The sequence below is a fragment of the Capra hircus genome, chromosome 4, assembly GCF_001704415.2.
Source record: "Capra hircus breed San Clemente chromosome 4, ASM170441v1, whole genome shotgun sequence".
Classification (NCBI taxonomy): Eukaryota; Metazoa; Chordata; class Mammalia; order Artiodactyla; family Bovidae; genus Capra; species Capra hircus.
In genome coordinates, this window is record NC_030811.1 from 33,102,770 (window position 1) to 33,124,817 (window position 22,048).

At 38.4% G+C, this 22,048-nt stretch overlaps 1 protein-coding gene across 19 annotated transcripts in view; it reads left to right on the forward strand.

Annotated features, from left to right (window-relative positions):
* Nucleotides 1–22,048, forward strand: part of CADPS2 (calcium dependent secretion activator 2) — a 569,431-nt gene that overhangs the window by 215,408 nt on the left and 331,975 nt on the right. For all 19 annotated transcript variants that reach the window (XM_018046978.1, XM_013963420.2, XM_013963421.2 and 16 more), the window contains exon 4: nucleotides 16,481–16,561. In XM_018046978.1, coding sequence (XP_017902467.1) covers nucleotides 16,481–16,561 — 81 coding nt within the window. The remainder of the gene's footprint in view (nucleotides 1–16,480; nucleotides 16,562–22,048) is intronic.

Sequence of the window (22,048 nt, forward strand, 5' to 3'; positions counted from 1 at the left end):
AGTATTCTTACCTGCAGAATCCCCATGGACAGAGGAGCCTGGTAGGCTATAGTCCAAGGGGTCACAAAGAGTCGGGACATGATTGAGTGACTGTCACTTTCGCTCATGTGTAGAGGAGCTACATAAAAATATTTCTAAGTAAGATTTCTCCTAAAATATTTTAATTTGTTTTTACTTTCTCCCAAATCTCATCAGATAAAAATATAGCTTACCATCAGACATTCTGTGCATTATTTTTAGGCTTTTCTTCTTTACCTTGATCTAGCCTATCGAAATTAGGATTTTATTCCAATATTTCCACATTATTTTAAATGATAAGACAACAGAAATCTATAGAGATAAGGCATTTTTGTAATAGTAATAAAAGGGAAAAGTGTATTTGCCAATGCGCTTTGTGACCTGTTTTCATCTATTCATGTATAACAAAATTATATGAATCTACTGTTCCAAGTATAATATGAATGGTGTTCTCAATTTTTCATGAAAATATGTTAATAAAATATCCTATCAAAATTAAAATGAAATATATGTGATAAACATATTTCTTTTATACACTCAAAAACGCTTGTTGAATTCCTTCTAAAAATACCAGTTAACAATGAAGATACAAAAATGACAAGATTTTATCCTTTCACTCAAGGTAAAATGACAAGATTTTGTTCTTTTCCTCACAGTGTTTGGTGTGGTCAGCAGACAGGTATGTAAACAAAACATGATGAATGGTATAATTAACCAGTGTGTCTCTGCAGTTATTTATATGAGGCAGGATGTGAGCACGTGGATGGCAGTATCTTAATTTGGTTCTGGACGATCTGCATGGATTTCTTTAGTGCTCCTGCCCTCCAAGTTAGAATGACCTGAGGAGCTTTAAAAACCCCTGGATTCCTGGGCCTCACTTCAGACTAAGTGAAACAGGCGTGTGGATGTGGGGCCTGGTGTCTGTCTTGTAACAGCTTTCCCATGTGATGGCTGAGACTCAAGGACCCCTGGCCTGACAGTTCTTTTGAGGACTTCATGCCATGGTCACATCTAACTCTAGAGGATGCTGGGAAGCAGTCTAGCTGTGTGCCCAGAAGAAGAAATGATTTGGAAGAATGGAAACCCAGTCCTCTTTTGGAGCTCCAGTGAAGCTCTGAGGAGGACAGTTCCTGAATTTTGGAAGCTGCACAGAAATTTAGCGAGCTGGAGGAAAACGACATGGGCACGAGGAGAATGAAATGGCTTGGCATCTGTGGGGTTTGTGTTTTGCTGAACTAACAGATGAGGCTACAGAGTTAGGAAAGGACGTGAATATTAAGGACCTTGTATGCTAGTTGCAAGAGCTTGGGATTATCACATAATAGGGAACACTGTTGGTCTGTGAGCGAAGGAAATGACAGGAGCGAGTTGGGATTCTGGAAAGATCGCTCTCTGTGTTCTAAAGAATGGGTTGCCTGTGGCCCATCCCCTGTCTCACCTGACCTGTGGGCATGGGCAGTATCGCTAGAGACAAAAATGGAACATGACCTGCATGTTAATAGTTCCAGTAGGTCTGAGGCTCTGCTTCTTGCCCTACTGTGCTCCTGTTTTCCTCTGTTGGCTTATGAAGTTCCTAGACAACTGGATTTCACTTGGGCATTTCTCTTCGTATTCTCCTGGATCCATACCCTGTATTAGGCTTCAGAATCCTCCTCTGTTCCTGCACTTGGAGCTTTAATCTGAGTCAGAGCACTCGACCACCTGCTTGCCTTAAGGCACCTGTGCATGCTCAGTTGTGTCCATCTCTTTGCAACCCCATGCTCTCTTTGTAGCCCTCCAAGCTCCTCTGTCATGGAATTTCCCAGACAAGAATACTAGAGAGGGGTGCCATTTCTTCCTCCAAGAGATCTTCCCAACCAAGGAATCAAACACACATTTCCTGCATTGGCAGGCAGATTCTTTACCACTGCACCACCTGAGAAGCCCTTGTCTTAACAGAGATACGATGAAAGCCCAGGAATTCAAGCAGAAAATGGGACCAACTTGAGTCTGCAGTTTAAGACATACTATTCTCTAGAACTATGGGTACCATCTACCTATTCCTCTCCCTCACATTTTGTAGAAAAAATAGTATGCTTTAATGGCTCTCTTCCATTTACATTGTCCATATTTATCTGACACAACATTTAGGGGCATCGCTGATTCGGGTTTCTTTCAACATAGTACCCATTCTGTTCACATACTGATCCAGGCTATCTGTATATGGCAGTCCCTCTTCCTATGGAGCAATGTTGTGGGGTGAAGGCGTGAAAGTGAAAGTGAAGTCGCTCAGTCGTGTCCGACTCTCTGCGACCACGTGGACTCTTTGCAACCCCGTGGACTGTAGCCCACCAGGCTCCTCTGTCCATGGGATTCTCCAGGCAAGAATACTGGAGTGGGTTGCCATTTCCTTCTCCAGGTGAAGGCATATGTGGGGGGAAAATCAAGCATTCCATCGTGTACCTGATGAAATCAGAATGTTACTTGTCCATGATGGTAGGTGGTAGTTTGAAGCCTGAAATTTCAACAAGAGATCAGAGCTGGAGATAAAGATTTGGAAATCATTTTGATAAAGGTAGAATTTTGAGTCGTGAGACATGATGAAATCATATTGGTAGAGTTTGGATCTCCAAAAAAAGGGGGGCCCAGGACAGAAGCCTGCGGACACCAGGATTTAGAGGCTGCACAAAGGGGAAAGAGCCAGCGATGGAGGAGGAAACCAGAAAGGGTGGTGTCAGGAAAGTCATGGAAAGACATTTCAAGGACATTGGTTACCCATGCCACATGACAGCAAAGTGACCCCTGAGTTTATCAAATGGAAGACATTGTTGACATGGGAAGCTTTTCTAGAGTGTTAGGGAGCAAACCTGATTGGAAAGGATTAAGCGAAGAACCAGGAAGGTAAGAAAGAAGTGTTAACAGGAAAACTTCAGGGAATCAGCTAGCAGTGAAGAATATTAGTCAAGAAATTCCTGCTATCTAGTATATTGAATCATTTTATTAAAAAAAAAAAAAACAATTTACCAAGTGCTTGCTATGTGTCTGGCTCATAGCATCAGACTTGACTCTTAGTTGTCTATTGCTTTCAGATTTTTTGAAATATAAGGACCACAGAACCTTGATTTCTTCTGATAGGTGGTCAGGAAAACTTGTTCTTCAAAGCACTTAAAAAAAAAAAAGAAACTTGAAAAAGCTAAAGAAAAGGGATTAATGTATGCTTACAAAGAGTATTCTGTGAATTTAACACTTTTAGCTGATTATTGGGGTCATGATATCCTGAATCCTCTGCTTAAGACCAGAAACAGATGAAATACCTCCATTTACCCGTATCACTTTAGATAGAGCAGGGGCAGTTGATCATTATCTTAGTAAGATTTTCCTTGTGTAATGGGTAACAGTGATGTTTCTAGCTGTTAATATTTGTTACAGACTGATAGAAAGGCCTCTTTTTAAATGTATGAAAATGATGTCGTATCCTATTTGCAAAGTGTTTCCATGATTCTGATGTGAATGTCTCCAGATGAATGGCCTTTATATCTTGTTTTATGAAGCCTCATCATACGTTTGTGAACTTACTATGTACATGGTATGGTACCAAGAGGAACAGTGTTTGAAAGATATAAATAGACTTGCTTGTTTGTTTGTTTGATAAATCAGATGCTGTTAGGACTGTTCCACTGAAAAGCATTGCATTGATTTTTTTTTTTAAATTTCACTATGCTTATTTTGAATATCACTTTCTTTCACCCTGTTCACATGGATCGGCTCTTCTTTCTACTCTTTTTGTGGCAGACTTCTCTATCTGAAACTTCTCAAAATCGGTAGGTTCGAAATGCTATTTTTTTCTGATCTCAAACCTGGTTCTACTTATGTATATTCATCTTTCCAACTCATAACCAGGAGCTGTTCCTTTTTTACTGCCTTCAGTCCAGACAATAGACTGGCACTATTACTTTCTCTCTCTGTTGTATTATCTGTTCCTGTCTACATCCATCCCCATAGCTGGAAGCTTCAGTACCTCTCATATGTAGCATGATAGTAACCTTTCACCTGCTTCCCTCTTCCAATCCTATGTATCTTTTTGCCAGATTAATATTATTGAAGTGTCATCCTGTTTTCATCATAACCCATGGCTCAGACAGTAAAGAATCTGCCTGCAATGCAGGAGACCCAAGTTCAATCCCTGGATCATGAAAAACCCCTGGAGAAAGAAATGGCAACCCCCTCCAGTATTCTTGCCTGGAGAATCCCACGGACAGAGGAGGCTGGTGAACAACAGTCCGTGGTGTAGCAGAGTTGGACATGACTGAGCAACTTTCACTTTTCACCATCCTGTTCTCTTCGTGACCCAGCTTTGAATAGGGAAAAAAATACGGTGACTATGAGCAGAATGAGATTCACCCCTTGGCTAAGCGTTCAACATCTGTGGTGTTCAGTCTGGCCCCCACCTGGCTTTCTTAGATTCTTTCCCAGGTTCTCCCCCTGTAACTATTCTTTACATATCTCCTGTGCAAGGTAAGCCAAGTCACTCCCTGTTCCTCATTAACACCCTGTATTGTCTTGACTTTTCATTTTGTCTCACTTTACTCTTTTCACTTGGAATCCTTCTTCTCCATTCTTGAAAATGCAAGACAAATTCCACTTCCACAAATCTTGCCCTCACTCACTTTTCTTAAATATCACAAGAGGTGGGGAAATTCCATGAGGAATATACAGTTCCCTATCATACTCATGTGTATTAGTGTTAGTTGCTTAGTCCTGTCCGACTCTTTGCGACCCCATGGATTGTATCCTGCTGGTCTGTTCAGGCCATGGAATTTTCCAGGCAAGACTGCTGGAGTAGGTAGCCATTCCCTTTTCCAGGGGATCTTCCTGACCCAGGGATCAGACCCAGGTCTGCTGCATTATTGGCAAATTCTTTACTGTCTGAGCCACCAATTGTTGTTCAGTCATTGTTGTGTCTGACTCTTTGCAACCCCGTGGACTGCAGCATACCAGGCTTCCCTGTCCTTCATTATCTCCCAGAATTTGTTCAAGCTCATGTCCATTGAGTCGTGATGCCATCCAACCATCTCATCCTCCTGCCCTCAATCTTTCCTAGCATCAGGGTTGTTTCCAATGAGTCAGCTCTTCTCACCAAGGGACCAAAGTATTGGAGTTTCAGCTTCAGCATCATTCCTTCCAATGAGAATTCAGGGTTGATTTCCTTTAGGATTGAATGGTTTGATTTGCTTACAGTCCAAGGGATGCTCAAGAATCTTCTCCAACACCACAGTTCAAAAGCATCAATTCTTCAGTGCTTAGCCTTCTATATGATCCAAATCTCACATCCATACATGACTACTGGAAAAACCATGCCTTTGACTAGACAGACTTTGTTGGCAAAGTAATGTCTCTGCTTTTTAAATACACTGTTTAGGTTTATCATAGCTTTTCTTCCAAGGAGCAAATGTCTTTTAATTTTATGGCTGCAGTCACCATCTGCAGTGATTTTGGAGCCCCAAAAAATAAAGCCTGTCACTGTTTCCACGTTTGCCCCATCTATTTGCCATGAAGTGATAGGACTGGTTGCCATGATCTTAGTTTTCAAATGTTGAGTTTTAAGCTAGCTTTTTCACTCTCAACTTTCAGCCTCATGAAGAGGCTCTTTAGTTCCTCTTTGCTTTCTGCCATTAAAGTGGTGTCATCTGCCTATCTGAGGTTGTTGATATTTCTCCTGGCAGTCTTGATTCCAGCTTGTGATTCATCCAGCCCAGCATTTTTCATGATAAACTCTGCATATAAGTTAAACGATAGGGTGACAATATACAGTCTTGATGTACTCCTTTCCCAATTTTGAACCGGTCCATTGTTCCAAGTCCAGTTCTAACTGTTGCTTCTTTACCTGCATTTACAAGTTTTTCAGTGGCAAGTAAAGTGGTCTGGTATTCCCATCTCTTTACCAATTTTCCACAGTTTGTTCTGATACACACAGTCAAAGGATTTAGCATAGTCAATGAAGCAGAAGTAGATGTCTTTTCTGGAACTCTCGTGCCTTTTCAACGATCCAACGGATGTTGGCAATTTGATCTCTGGTTCCTCTGCCTTTTCTAAATCCAGCTTGTACATATGGAAGTTCTTGGTTTACATACTGTTGAAGCCTGGTTTACAGGATTTTAAACATGACCTTGCTATGTGTGAAATGAGTGCAATCATGTGGTACTTTCAATATTTTTTGGCATTGCCCTTCTTTGGGATTGGAATGAAAACTGACTTTTCCCAGTCCTGTGGCCACTGTTGAGTTTTCCAGATTTGCTGGCATATGGAGTGAAGCACTTTAACAGCATCATCTTTTAGAATTTGAAATAGCTCAGCTAGAATTCCATCACCTCCACTAGCTTTGTTTGTAGTAATGCTTCCTAAGGTTCACTTGACGTCACACTTCAGGATGACTGGCTCTAGGTGAGTGATCACACCACAGTAGTTATCTGGGTTATTAAGACCTTTTTTGTACTTGCCATTTCTTCTTAATCTCTTCTGCTTCTGTTAGATCCTTGCTGTTTCTGTCCTTTATTGTGGCCATCTGTGCATGAAATGTTCCCTTGGTATCTAATTTTCTTGAAAAAATATTACCATTCTGTTGTTTTCCTCCATTTCTTTGCACTGTTCACTTAAGAAGGTTTTCTTATCTCTGAGCCACCAGGGAAGCTAACATAGCCATACACACCTCTTTTATTGCATTGTAACAACCTGAACATATTAAAATATTTGACTCTTTGTACCACTAATTATACTGTAATATTTCATGTATTTCCTGTTGGGGGACTCATGGCAGGTGACCAACAGAGTGAAAGCTGGGGGTGAGGTGTTGTAAAGGAGTAAATGGTGGTTATGTTTAACCCTCAGGTCAAACTGTAAGATTCAGACCCTGGCCTTTCCAAGTATTAATTGTGTGATCTTTACCCTAGAAAACTGCTTAAACCTATCTGTGCTTCAGATTTTTCATCATTAGACTGGGATAATGATAAGAACTATTCCATATGGTTGCTCTGAGGTTTCAATGCAGTAATGTTTACAAATGCTTAGAATGGTTTCTGACATAGAGTGCTGTATAAATTTACTCTTATTAGTCCTGGTGAGACTAAAGTTATAAACTGCACTGCAGAGTTCTCTAAAATCGCTGATAGTGTCTGTGTTATTTTACTTAGTGCTAAAATCTATTTCATTGTTATTTCATTAATGTGAATGTATATTTACTTATCTTATTGAGGGAAGTGTAGTTCGTAAATAATTGCTTGAAAATGTGAGCTCATGACTTCTGTCTAGAAGAGAAAATATTAATGCCAAATGGAATACTAAAGAAAATTTCACGATGTGTAAAAATTTACGAAGTTCTAGCTACCATTTTAGAGAATATATATGACTATTCTCCAGGCTATCAGAGTCCTCTGGTTTTTATGTTTGAGGTTAAATTTCTTATATTCTTACTTTTGAACTTTTTGATCCATTATTTAATATAGTTTAGTTCAGATCACATAGGGCAATTTATATCTAATTAACTCATTCATCTTTCTTCTACTTTTAAGTAGTAATGACAGGGAAGTGTAGTTTGGGAAATTCATTTTTAAGACTCTTAGAACTGTGCTACAAGAATCCGTGGCAGAACTGCTGTTTCTTAGTCAGGTTCCTTATACATAATTTAGAAAGTAGATATAAGAGTGTTCTCTAAAAGCTTTGCCTCTAGCAAGAGAGTGGTACCTGATTCATACATAACATCATACAGGCAATGGATTGCTCTCCAGAGTATGGGAATAACTTCATTTTCTTACATTCTTTTTGTTGTATGAAATTGCACAAAGAATTTTAGTTACCTTGTAGTTGCTGGCTAATTGTCAATGATCAGAATAGCAGGGAGGAAGATTTGTTGTTGTTGTTGTTGTTTTTTTGAAGGAGGGTGCTTCATGAAAGATGAGTCAATCTGGAGGGATATTAGGGTCCAAAAACCTTACAAATACAGGTGGTATTATTCTCTGTATTTATTGTACGTCAAAACTGGGAGTAGTTAAGTGAATCCCACCATTGGAGATGGATTGGTTTAGGCCTCTTGTCAGGGTGATAGGATGAGCTAACAAGGGTCATATGTTGCAGTGTGAGGTAGAGTTCATAAATGCCTGAGAAGCTGAACAATTAGAAGACAACTATGAGGAGATGTCATCAGGCAATTCCTGCTTTGTTACTCAGTAGGTAGGTAGGTCATCTTCGCAGAAGATCTGGAGATTGATCTGGGCAGCGAAGGTAAGAAGAGCATCCCAGGCAGGAGAAACACAAGCAAAATACATGATTGGGAAATGTATGTTTTGTGTATAATGGGCAAACTAATTTGTATAGGTAATGTAACTGTCTGGGAGGTTAAAAAGTGAGATTGGTACAAGATATGGTGGACCTGAAAACTAAGCCAAGCTATCTGGGTATCATTGTTTCATTCATATCCGTTTGTCCCTGTTCACTTACTCCCATCCTTCCAGCACCTGCCCTTTATTCCTCCTCCTCTTCTAAGCTGTTAGCCTGATCAACGGTAGTGAGAATCATGTGCAGAAGCAGGGGAGCCGTGATAAAGCATAGACTGTAAAGAAGGGCAATTCAGGCTTAGTTCAGGCCATTGCTGGAGGCCTGAAAGTAAAGACCTTGCTGTCAATGGAAGATGAGAGCTGGGACTTGGGAGAGAGGGCAGAGCTATGTGCTAACTTGCAACAGCTGAAACACAACTTGAGAAATTGAGAAACAACTACAGACAATAGCTAAGAACCAACTGTGTGTGCTTAAGGGCTGAGAGAATGAAGGGGTGAAGAGAATGAAAGAAAACAGAGCAGGAGCAATCAGTGAGGTGGAGTAGCATATCATCTTCACGATAAGTAATTTGATTAAGTAATGGCAGAAAATTAACAGATCTGTTGATAAAGTTAATGAATTTGCTAATACTTCAACTTTTGATCAGGGTTTTTCAGCTATGTTACAAAATCCATGCATATTTGGCACTGTCAAATAAATCATTGGGCTATTAGAAAATTATATGAAAAAAACAGAAATAAAAAGGAAAATCATATAATAAATTGTTAGGTAGAGTGTTCTTTTGGAATCAGTCTTATGATTTTGCCAATTACTTCTCTCCAGGGATGGGATGCCAATATATCTCCAGATATATAGATAATATAAATAGAAAGAATTAATCTCAGAGAAAACATTAAGTGTATATAGCAGTGCAAATCCTAGTCTACCTGTATTTTTCATGCTAAACGATCAAGATGAATATTACAAGAAAATAACATAATTTGTTTGAAAAGAGATGTGCCATAATTTGACTGGGGACTCAGAAAAAACATTTTTTTCCAGTGGGAGAAAGAAGGGCACGACTGACTAGGGTTAGCACGTATAAGACATCATTATGGAAAAACACAGCTATTAATCCTTCTTTCTTAGTGATTGACAATATTAATGTGAAGACAATTATCCTGGCTCTCGAAAATAGATTAATCATAGAGGGCAATGATGCTAAACAGTGCTATGAAAAGTACTTTTTATAAAAGACTTTTTTTTCCCTTGAAGATATGAGCAAATTTAATGAATTCAAATGTTTGATGTTTGCAGCTTTTAAAGCATTAGAATGATATCACATATTAATACTATAAAATGAAGCTGTTGGGTGAAACTTGGTAAGATTATTCTCATGCTGTTTAAACTTTTCTTACCTATAAAATAGTTGTCTTCCAGTGAAGTCTTTGCATCTTCCTGTGGACTTCTGCAAAGGGAGATTTGTTGATTTGTAGGACCTCTTCTCAAACTGCTTCAGTGGAACTTGAGAGGACTGGGCCCCAGACAGCCCAGAATTTGAGAGATGCAAGTCAAGACTAATCCATGTTTTCTATTCCTCAAAGTTCATTTTTTAATGTTTCCATTGTTCAGTTCAGTTCAGTCGCTCAGTCGTGTCTGACTCTTGCGACCCCATGAATTGCAGCATGCCAGGCCTCCCTGTCCATCACCAACTCCCGGAGTTCACTCAGACTCATGTCCATGAAGTTGGTGATGCCATTCAGCCATCTCATCCTCTGTCATCCCCTTCTCCTCCTGCCCCCAATCCCTCCCAGCATCAGAGTCTTTTCCAATGAGTCAACTCTTCACATGAGCTGGCCAAAGTATTGGAGTTTCAGCTTTAGCATCATTCCTTCCAAAGGACACCCAGGACTGATCTCCTTTAGGATGGACTGGTTGGATCTCCTTGCAGTCCAAGGGACTCTCAAGAGTCTTTTCCAACACCACAGTTCAAAAGCATCAATTCTTTGGCACTCAGCTTTCTTCACAGTCCAATTCTCACATCCATACATGACCACTGGAAAAACCATAGCCTTGACTAGATGGACCTTTGTTGCAAAATAATGTCTCTGCTTTTTATATGCTATCTAGATTGGTCATAACTTTCCTTCCAAGGAGTAAGCATCTTTTAATTTCATGGCTGCAGTCACCATCTGCAGTGATTTGGGAGCCCAAAAAAATAAAGTCTGACACTGTTTCCCCATCTATTTCCCAGGAAGTGATGGGACCAGATGCCATGATCTTAGTTTTCTGAATGTTGAGCTTTAAGCCAACTTTTTCGCTCTCCTCTTTCACTTTCATCAAGAGGCTTTTTAATTCCTTTTCACTTTCTGCCATAAGAGTGGTGTCATCTTCATATCTGAGGTTATTGATATTTCTCCTGGTGATCTTGATTCCATCTTGTGCTTCTTTCAGTCCAGCATTTCTCATGATGTATTCTGCATATAAGTTAAATAAGCAGGGTGACAATATACAGCCTTGACGTACTCCTTTTCCTATTTGGAACCAGTCTGTTGTTCCATGTCCAGTTCTATGTTCCATGTTCAGTTCTGTATCTGTTCTGACTGTTGCTTCCTGACCTGCATTTCCATGGCGGCAATCCTTTTGGATATTATCAACCAGGAAAGACATATCTTCCATCACTGAATTCCTTGATCAGTAGTTTCTTGTGGCCATTCTATTCTGTTTTAAATACTCTTTTTTTTAAACTGTTTTCTATATGAAATGTGAACTCGTAGAAAGCCTCTACTTCTGTAGCTACTGAAGAGCCTTCAGTAGTACTTGCTGTATAGTAGATGTAGAAGAAACAACAGTTGGTAAAGTAGTCCGTGGATCATTCAGTCAGCATTTTTCAGAGCTTATGTCATTTCCAGAGCCAATGTCCTTTCACGAAGAATTTAACACATCTCTGAAAGGGTAAGATTGATAATGTGTACGTATGAGGTGACCATTTTCTATTGCTTATGTTTGAAAAGTCATGCAGCCTCTTCTAGAACAAATGAATAGAGACTTCTTTTTTTTTATTTTTTTAAAATCTTTAATTCTTACATGCGTTCCCAAACATGAACCCCCCTCCCACCTCCCTCCCCATAACATCTCTCTGGGTCATCCCCATGCACCAGCTCCAAGCATACTGTATCCTGCATCAGACATAGACTGGCGATTCAATTCTTACATGATGAGACTTCTATGAAGGAGATTCTCCTAGAGCCGTGGTTCTTTATGTCTTTTAAGTTAACTACCCCTTTGGGTAAACTCTAAAATTCAGACAATTCCTGAAGGAAACAAATGCATACCTCTCCAAATTTTGTTCCCAACTTGGATGGTTCAGACTCCTGGTGGTCCAGGTTAGGAACATCTTAGCCAAGAGAATTCTGAATGTAGAAACAGTAATTCCCATGTAATGAACAGAAAGAAAATAAAAGTACTAAATATTTGTCAAGACAGTGAAATATTTTGAATATTGAAGCTGTAAAATGTTCTGTATGATAGACACTGAAGGTGTTGCACAGAGTCAATATATGTATGGGAATCTTTTATGGTCAGGGTTAAATGACCCTCTGTAAAGACCTGAAGAATATTCCATACCAGGAAAAGACATCAGTGAGGTATAAGTAGTCAGTTGTCATATAAAGCATTGAAATCAGGAATCTAAAGAAAAAGAAAATGAAATTAAAAGATGTCTTTGTGTACTGAAGACTTGTCTTTGGCCCCAGCCACCAACTCCACACTCCACAAATTATCCTCATTGTCTTGATCTGAGAGCCCAAATCAGACGCTAGAGATGGATGCCTCACCAGCATTTAAAAGTGTGATGTTCCACATCTACTGAAGTATCTGTTTGGGCTTTTTTTCTGCTTTTTTGTTTGAAGAGAAGGAGGACAGGAGATGGTGTGTAAAACCAAGTTTTCAGAAAAGAAAAATAGTTTTTCTCATCATAATGATGTATACAACTGTATTGGCCAACTGAAATGGACTTGAAGTGATTCTAGGTTTCACTACATGACTGTAGTTGAATGGTTGTGGGTTGTGAAGGAAAGAGACGTCACAAACAACACGTCGACTTTGGGCTTGAACACATGGTAATTAGGCATGCCAATTATACGACATGGCATTACTCATGAAAGGAGTGATTGGGGTGGGAAGCTGGAAAGCAAGATTCAGTTTGAGGTATGTTAAATGCAGTGTGTCTTGTCTTCATGCAAATTGAAATGGTAGGTGATGGTTGAGTTGCTCAGTCACGTCTAACTCTTTACGACCCCATGGACTGCAGCACACCAGGCCTCCCTGTCCTTCACTATTTCCTTGGAGTTTCCTCAAATTCATGTATACTGAGTCAATGATACCATCCAACCATCTCATCTCTGTTGCCCCCTTCTCCTCCTACCCTCGATCTTTCCCAGCATCAGTGTCTTTTCCAGTGAGTTGGCTGGTTTGATCTCCTTGCAGTCCAAGGGATTCTCAAGAGTCTTCTCCAGCACCACAGTTCAAAAGCATCAGTTCTTCAGCACTCAGCCTTCTTTATGGTCCAACTCTCACATCTGTACATGACTACTGGAAAAACCATAGCTTTTATTATACTAACCTTTGTCAGCAAAGTGATGTCTCTGCTTTTTAATACACTGTCTAGCTTTTTTTTTAATACACTGTCTAGCTTTTTTTCCAAGGAGCAAGCATCTTTTAATTTTATGGCTGCAGTCACCATCTTCAGTGATTTTGGAGTCCAAGAAAATAAAGTCTGGAAGGCAGTTGAAAATAAAAGACTGGGACCCTGGTGAGAGGTTGGAGTTATACATACTTGAGGGTTATCAGTGAATAGATAGCTATTTATGGCTATGGGCTTTGAGGAAAGGACCAAAGAAGTGAATATGTAGATTAAAGTGGTCTGTGGCCCCAGTGCAGTGTTAATAAATGTTAATTTCTCATGGGAGAACATCTCCAATGTAATAATGGAAATTAAAAGGAAATTTGTTGCCTTATTAAATTTAGTTTTGAAAATTCTGAAAATGAGGTACATTGTTGAAGCTAAACAGTCCAGGATTGGGTGGGGGGAGGTGGATGTGTTTATAAAAGGGCAGAATATGGTGTTAAAGCTGATCAGTGCCTTGACAGTGATGATGACTGTACAAACCTAGACGCATGATAAATTGCATAGAAGTCAATACACACAGATACGTGTGCATGAAACTAAGGAAACTGGAATACGCTGGATAACCGTGTCAGTCAGTATTCTGGTTGTATATGATGATCTGGTTTTATAAGATGCTACCATGGGGGAAACTGGGCAATACAGTGGATATCTCTCAATTATTTCTTACAACTACACGTGAAACTACAGTTATCCCAACTGAGAAATCAGTCTTTAAAAAAGATTCATAAAAATTATATAGACTTTCATGTTATGAAAAACAAAGATAATACTCAAAAGAAGACAAACCATATGGGACATGGAATGGTAAACTAAAATTCTTATTTTGAAAAGTCAACCAGCTGATTTATTAATACCTCCTAGAATTCTTTCTAACATGTGTTGTCTTTATTGTATTAGCTTTTCCTGTTTTTTTTTAAACGTTTGGAAATATGTTTTTCTAGTTTCACAAAATAACACTATAGTCATCAAAGTTAATATCCTGTCTCTGAGAGACTGCTATTAAAAGACACCATAGCAGTGCTCTGCTTTTCTTTGTGTTTTTTCAGACAGATGCAGTTAAGGCATTAGTATTTTTTTGATTGTATTTATTTGGCTCCATCGGGTCTTAGTTGCAGCACACGTGATCTTCATTGTGTTACATAGGGTCTTTCATTGGGGTGCAGGGACTCTCTCAGTAGTTGTGGCATGCGGGATCTTAGTTTCCCAACCAGGAATCGAACCAGGGTCCCCTGCATTGCAGGGTGTACTCTTAACCGCTGGACCACCAGGGAAGTCCCAAGGCATTAATATTTTTTAAAAGTAATAGAAAACTCGCAGAAAGCACTGATAAACCCCAGAAGTGACTCAAACAACTCCATTTAAAATTAGTTAAGAGATGTTAATATAAAGATAGAGATAAAGATGTTAAGTAATATTTTGTGGTGAAATTTGAAGAATGTCTAAGATTTTAAGATGTTAAATGCTATTTCTTGGTAGGACTCTTACTCTTTACATGCGAGTAACCATTTTGTTTCTTTGTGGAAAAATATTTATCAGCATTTAAGTAAAGAAGAGAAGATATCTCATATTATGTTTACTGTATTTGAGCTACTGTAGTTAAATAAAATTTTGTTTTTAATTTTAATTTTGTTCTTAAACAAAATTTTTGTTTTTAGGACCATGATTTTGTTTACCTGGAATAGACATTTATCACATTTTCTTTTCCATAATAATTATATTAGTTTTTAAGGTAAATCATTTTGACTTTAGACAGTGAAGAGAAACTTGTTTAATTATGAATATTAGTTTAAATAAAAAGTATATTCATTTTTGAGATGACATAGAAACTCCTTTATAGCAAGGATTTAGTTTAGGGAAATTCTATTGTTAATCTCATTTTTAAATGAACTTTAGTTTTTTAAAATCAACTTAGAAACATTTTTCAGAAAGGTAACCCCAGATCTGTCTGTTAAATAAACAAATTAGATAGATGAATGGACAAACAGATAGAAACCTTTATGTCCATCTCACCTGTTGTTTTTGATGGAGACAGACACAGTGACCATTATGAAGTTCTGCTTAAAATCTTTTTGTGAATTTCCAATGCATTAAGAACCAATTCCAAACTCCTTCATTTGGCTCAGGTGTTTAAAGAAGCCCTGCCTCTCTCTCCAGCCCCACCTCTCATTACCCTTCCCTTTTCTCCCCTTCCCCGATCCCCACACCAGTGTCTGATCTCATCCAGATGTTTGGTGCCCTCTTCCTAGAGCATCTTTCCTTCTCCTTGACTTTTCATATAGTGCCTTCTGACAGGACCATCCTACTGACCTACTCATTTTTTTTCAGAATTTTTCTTTTTAAGGCCTTTCTTTTTTCAGTGTAGCGTGGTTTATATGCAGTTCTTCAGCAAATGGACAAGTTAGTCTGTATTATCCCGGATGTCTAATGTTGTCCTCAGTACTAATCCAATTTTTAGATGGACTTTTACTAAAGTATGGTTGTGTTGTGAGGTCTAGGCTTCTTGATGATGGAAGTGAGAGAGGGGAAGGAATTAAAATGGAGAGAAGCATCAGTCTGCTCTATGTCTGTCATGCACACAGTGCCTCCCACACTGTGCATGGCTCACAGGAAGAGATTTTATAAGGAACCAATAAAGAATTAGAAGGAATCATGAGGAAAAGTTAAAGGAAGTAATAGAAAAAAGTTAAGGATTATTTCAGTGGAGAAGTTATTTTCCATGTAGATGGAAATATCTTTAAAAATGAGGCTAACATGCTAAGCTTTCAATCAAATTTAGAATGAGAGAATGGGATTCTAATGTGGTGCCAGCCTGTAAAAGGATTTCTTGGCAGTATGAGCCTGTTGGTGCTAGAATGAGGAGCATATAAAGATTTAAATGGTAGAAAGTGATAGCAGTCAGTCAAATAGTACTTTGATAGTTTAGCACTAAGAGAAACTTATTATACAACCAAAGGAAATATTTTTTGAAAGAACAAGGAAAATAATGAAACCTTAGTATCTCACTCTCTGGAAATGCATTCTGGGAATTTGAAAGAACAAGAGATTTATCTGTTTGGAACTATTTAGGACTGACGTTAATGGAGGCGGAAGAATGAGCTGAATCTTTTCTTAATGGAGGCGGAAGAATGAACTGAACTGAATAAACTTAATGACAACTTCATGCGTCCTCAAGGATACCAGGATTTCTTGCCTTAGATATGTTGGGGATACATTTGGCAAAGGATTATTATAATTAGAGTTTTTGGTAAACTGAACTATTAACCTTAGAGATTTATTACCTTTTTTTTGGTGTGAGCAAATCATAGTCAAAAGTGTCTAAGAAATTTAATTATGCTGTCAATCTAATTAAACAATTTTTTCTGTGTTCTCAATAGGTAGCTGAGAAGACTTATAAAGTTTTTTTAGAGTCATTTTAGTGTTTCTTTAATCTGTAGGTCACTGCCATTAAGTAATCATGTACATGTGGTTTTCTGTTTTATTTTTAAGTTGGATAATGCAGATGAACAAGCAGCCCAGATCAGAAGGGAACTTGATGGCCGTTTGCAGTTGGCTGAGAAAATGGCAAAGGTAAACTGTTGACTTTGATATACTGTACCACATTTCTTTCTGTACTTAGATTTCTGTAAGCTGAAAGTTTTGTATAGATAAAGCCAGTGTAATTTTATCCATGCATATCTCTTAAGCTCAGATTCCTGAATGCGTATTATCTAAATGGAGAATATTATTTATTTTATATATCCATCTTTATATGAGATATTTAAATTCAATGGTAACTTTTGTAGATTATTCTTAAAACAATTCCCAAATTTCTCAAACTGCCAGGCTTAGAAGTTTAATATTGCGCTAAGCATAATATAATCAGAGAGAAGACCGTCTTCCTGAAAAATCATGTGATATATCCCAAAGTATCTGGCACAGTGTTTGGCCCACAGTGGTGTCAACTAATATTTGAATGGGTGAAAAATATAATTTGAGGTTTGTAGTGCAGAGTCTCAGGATACATCAAATACAATATTTTATTTACTTTTATTTATACACTGTGTTTCTGTGAACGGAAACAGATTTCAAACAAAAGCTGTGTTTGTTTTTAATACTGAGGACTCTTTGTCTAAATCATTTTCTAATAAATAGATGCATTAATTTACTTCAGTGGTAAAAGTAAAATTCTAGTCCCTTAAAAGAGACTTGAGATTATAATGCTTTGGGTCTGAGAATAAGATTTTTTTTTCCTTTTCTCTTCTGCGAAATGAAAACTTTGAATATGTTTTATTCAAACATAATAAAGGAGACTTACTCTCCTTTCTCCCCTTTTCCCTCTGATTCTGTCTCTGTCTCTCTGAAGAGTCCTCTCTTGGGGATTTTTTCATTTTAAAAATTAAGGCACAACATGTATATAGCAAAGTACATAGATCTTTAGTTTACATCTTGATAAATGTGTGTACACCCTATATAACCACCTCCCAAATCAAGACAGTGAATTTTACCAGATCTGTCCCACACTGCATTTGACAATTGAAGTTTTGTGTTTTTCAAAGAAAAATATATTTATTAATATGTAAGTTTTAAGACAGCTAATGTTGTATTTATCTAAATGTCTATTCAACTAAAAAGTAGAGAAATCATTGAGAAATTGGAGAGAAATAGAAAAACAGAGAAAAGAGAAGTTGGGTAACAGAAATAGTAATATATTTTGAGAGCCAAGCCAAGAGATGCATGAGAAGGATTCTCCAGATGAAGACATGGGATGATGATATGAATTAGGGGCTAAAGAGTTAAATTCAGAGGGCAGAGGTTGAAAGGACAACACACCTTGTTACTATCCTCTGCATACCTGGAGAGTCACAACATGATTCCAGAGATTCAAATGTGGAATTTATTGGCTAGAAATCAAGTAGCTTTAGGAAGAAAAATTGTTGCTTAGTCACAGTAATGTTCAGCTCTTTCTGCGACCCCAGGGACTGTAGCCCACCAGGTCCCTCTGTCTGTGGGATTCTCCAGGCAAGAATATTGGAGTGGATTGCCATTTCCTTCTCCAGGGGCTCTTGCAGACCCAGAGACTGAACTTGAATCTCCTGCAGTTCAGGCAGATTCTTAATCACTGAGCCATTGGGAAAACCTCGGGGAAAAATGCTTTCCCTCAAATCCTAGCCTGTGTTGGAAGCTGTCTAGAATGACATTGCTTTTCTTGAAGAACTGAGGCTGAGAGAGAATCCAGAGAGATGTGCACTGTGGGCAGGACTCTGGACCTGTGATCTGCATTTCTGAGTTGTCTCCTTGTATTTAGATTGTACCTGAGCTGTTCACACTGTCCCAAGTTCTTCATCAAGGGTCTGCCTGGATATGTGATAATTTAGATGAATTTCCAGAGGGTTCCAGAGTAGGAGGGAGAGCCTAGGGTGTGTTCTCAAGTTCATGTCTGTGGAGAAGAATGTGTTTGTATAACCTCAGAGCTGAGTCAGAGGAGCGAGGTCAGTGACGCACACCAGCAGCTTCTCTTTAAGGGGACCCTACTGATTCCATCAGAAATGTTGATAAGGTAGAAAAAGCATGAAGAAGGAAGGAATTGAAGCCAGTGGGATTGGAATAAAAAAAAAAACCCTCAAAATATAATGTCTTTTGGTAAATAGATGTTTAATTGCTTTCTACTTTGTTTCACCAAATTGAAGCCACCTTCCTAAAATATAAAGCTAGTTGTAATTTACTGATCTTGTTGTCTTAAATCTCTACCATAATCCTTTGAACCCACAAGGGCAGATGATATAATGAATTTATTTTATAGACAAGAAGATTGAGATTTAGGCAAGATTACTTAATAAAAGACCTCAGACATTGTTCTTTGGTCTCCAGAGCTTGGATTTGTTTTTCTAGGCCCTGATGCCTCTTCAGCCTCATAATTCCAGAAACTTGGTTTATTCATAGTTTAGAGTTGGCAATCAACTATTAGGAACACCTATCACACTTGGTACCTATTATTATAGGAAATCCACATGGAACAATGAGAACTAGTGTTTTAAAGATCTGAGTGGAGGTTTGAATCTGTTCTTCCTGCACAGTCCTGGGAAAACTGTAGCAAGGATATCAAGCCAGTCAATCATAAAAAGTCAACCCTGAATAGTCATTGGAAGGACTGATGCTGAAGCTGAAGTTCCAATACTTTGGCCACCTTATACAAAGAGCCAACTCACTGGAAAAGACCCTGATGTCAGAAAAGTTGAGGGCGGGAGGAAAAGGGGGTGACAGAACATGAGTTGGTTGGATGGCATCACTGACTCAATGGACATGAGTTTGAGCAAACTCCAGGAGATAGTGAAGGACAGGGAAGCCTGGTGTGCTGCAGTCCATGGGGGTCACAAAGAGTTAGCAATAGAACAGCAGCAACTGTTACACTTCACAACACAGTACAATGACATTGAATCCACAGGGCAGAAATCTGTTTCAAGGGATATAAATATTTTTTCTTGGTTCTTTTTTTCTTATCATTTTTATTGGAATATAATTGCTTTGTATCATTGTATTTTTGCTGTACAGCAACATGAATCAGCCATATATATACATTGACTTTGGCTGAAACTACACCATTTAGCCAAGACATAATTAGGAAGTAGTGATAGAAAAAATGTGATGGACTGGGCCAGAAAGACCTCTGGACCAAATCCATGTTTGCTGTTTCCTGGATATATAACATGAGCAACTTATCTAACCTTTTGGAGCCTGAATTTCTCTGTTCATAAATTCAGTGGCTAAATATTGAACACCTTATTAAAATAATCAGGTGCTATTTTAGGCATTTGGGATACGTCCAGACAGATGTAGTTGTTTTGGGATAACATCAGACAAAAGTATCCCTGCCATGTCCTCAGAGAGCTTACATTTTATTTGGGAGAGACTTGCAATAAGCAGCAAACATGCTATGTAAAAAAATTATGGAAGGTGATCATTGCTATTTAGAAAATAAAGCAGAGAAGATGGAGTCGGGAATGTGGGAGTGAAGGAGGGTGTTGACAATTTCCAGGCAAGTGATTATGGTGGGCCAGTTCTTGGCAGTTCTTTCTTTCTAGGACATCAGGCGTAAAAACTTGGAATCATCTTTGACCCTTTTTTTTTTTTGCTCATGCCACGTTTGTCAGGAAATCCATTTGTGCCTCTCTTCAGAGTATTTCCAGTCTGACAGTTGTCACCGTCTTCATCCTACCACTCTGATCCATGCTTCATCTACTGGAAAGTGAAGAGCCCTTCAAGAGTGACTAGATTTGAATAATGGGAATTTTATGGAGCAGATTCTTTTTTATGTACATAATGTGTTAGGGCTGATAATGAGCTAAGCTGTACAGAAGACCAAATTAGAACACTAAAATGGTTTATAGGAACAGCTCACAGTTAAGCTACAGAATAGTGCTATTTCTGATGCTGTTCTAATTTAAAAGATCAAATTTAATATGTACATTTGGTTTTGTTTCCAAGAAAGAGGCAACATAAGCAGGCTAAATAAAGTTTAAGAAATACTATCAACAAACCTCAAAGCTTTAAAACAGAGTTGTTGTTTTTGTTCCCCCAGAGAGAAAAAGAAAATCTAGTATAGTCTATTTCCTGTAAAGTTTGAAAATGCTGATACAGTCAACGTGATTTCTCCCAGTCTCTTCCTTGAAGTATTTTTAATGAAAGCTAAATAAGAATAGGTTTTTTTCATATGCTAATATTACATTTTCCATGAAATAACACCTTGAAAATTTAGGGAAAATAACCAGTACATCGAAACTGTCAAACACATGATGTATCTGCCTTTTACTTTCCTAAAATATTTCTAAAAGACAAAACTCTGATGGTCATACAAATATAAAATGAATAAACAATGATTGTACTCAGTGTATAATTAATGAGCAAGCTAGTTAGATATTAGAACCTAGTCTGAAGAGCATTTGAAAACTAGGTGTGTTTAGGCAAAGTTAAGATCCATGTAAAACCCAATAAAAGTGATTAATTTCCAACAAGGATTTAAAACTATAATCATTGGGTTGTCTTACTCACCAAACACACATTACTTATATCATCACCAGGCAAAACTGTACAAAGTAACACGTAGCTTCAGCCTTCTGGGATCTTATATCAGTAGTAAACAGTACACTGGGGGCTTCCTTGGTGGCTCAGGTGACAAAGAATCCACCTGCAATGCGGGGACCTGGGTTCCATCCCTGGGTTGGGAAGATCCCCTGGAGAAGGGAACAGTTACCCACTCCAGTATTCTGGCCTGGAGAATTCCATGGACAGAGGAGCCTGGCAGGCTACAAACAGTAAATTAAACTAGGGACATTTACCCTGCATGAGCCTTGGATGGTCTTTGCTCACATATGGTGTTGAAAGGACCTATTCTCTCACCTTTTTGCCTAATATCTGGGTTTTGGCTACTTTTTATGATAGCTTTTAAAATTAGTTCGCAAATGTAAAAATGCTTTTATGCTTTATTTTCTTTCCTCTTTTGCATGTATTGAAAAACTATCCAAATGCTATTCCCTACCCCCATCCCCAAAAGAAACCAAGTTATTTCATAACTGAGTAGCTGTGTGTTTTTCTCTGAGGATGCAAACTTATTATGTGGGAGTAAGTAAGCAACTTACTAGTTGCTTCAAACTATAGAGGAATATTAAAAGGCCACTTAAGAAGCTTCCTTGGGAAAATTAATAATGGATATAGATATTTAATAACTATGATAATACATTTGCAGTTTTAATATTGATTATATGTAAATTATTTTAAAAGAACTATGTCAAGGTTCGGTTGGGAGGAAAGGAAAACAGGTGGTTTGAGGCTCTGGGACTGACTCATGGGGTGGTGCCAGATGCTCCTTGCCGCCTCACGAGCAAACTGGGGTGAGCGAGTCAGATGAGGTGCAGGTTGATGAACAATGCTCTGGACGTGTTCCATTCACCCTGGAGATGAGGATGGCTCAGGCTGAGGTTTAAATGATGCCAAAGAAAGCGGTAGTAAAGGCATTGATTTTCTGGAGCATTAGGCAGTCATCTGAATGACGGCTGCTTTAGGCCCTCTCTCCCCAGCCCA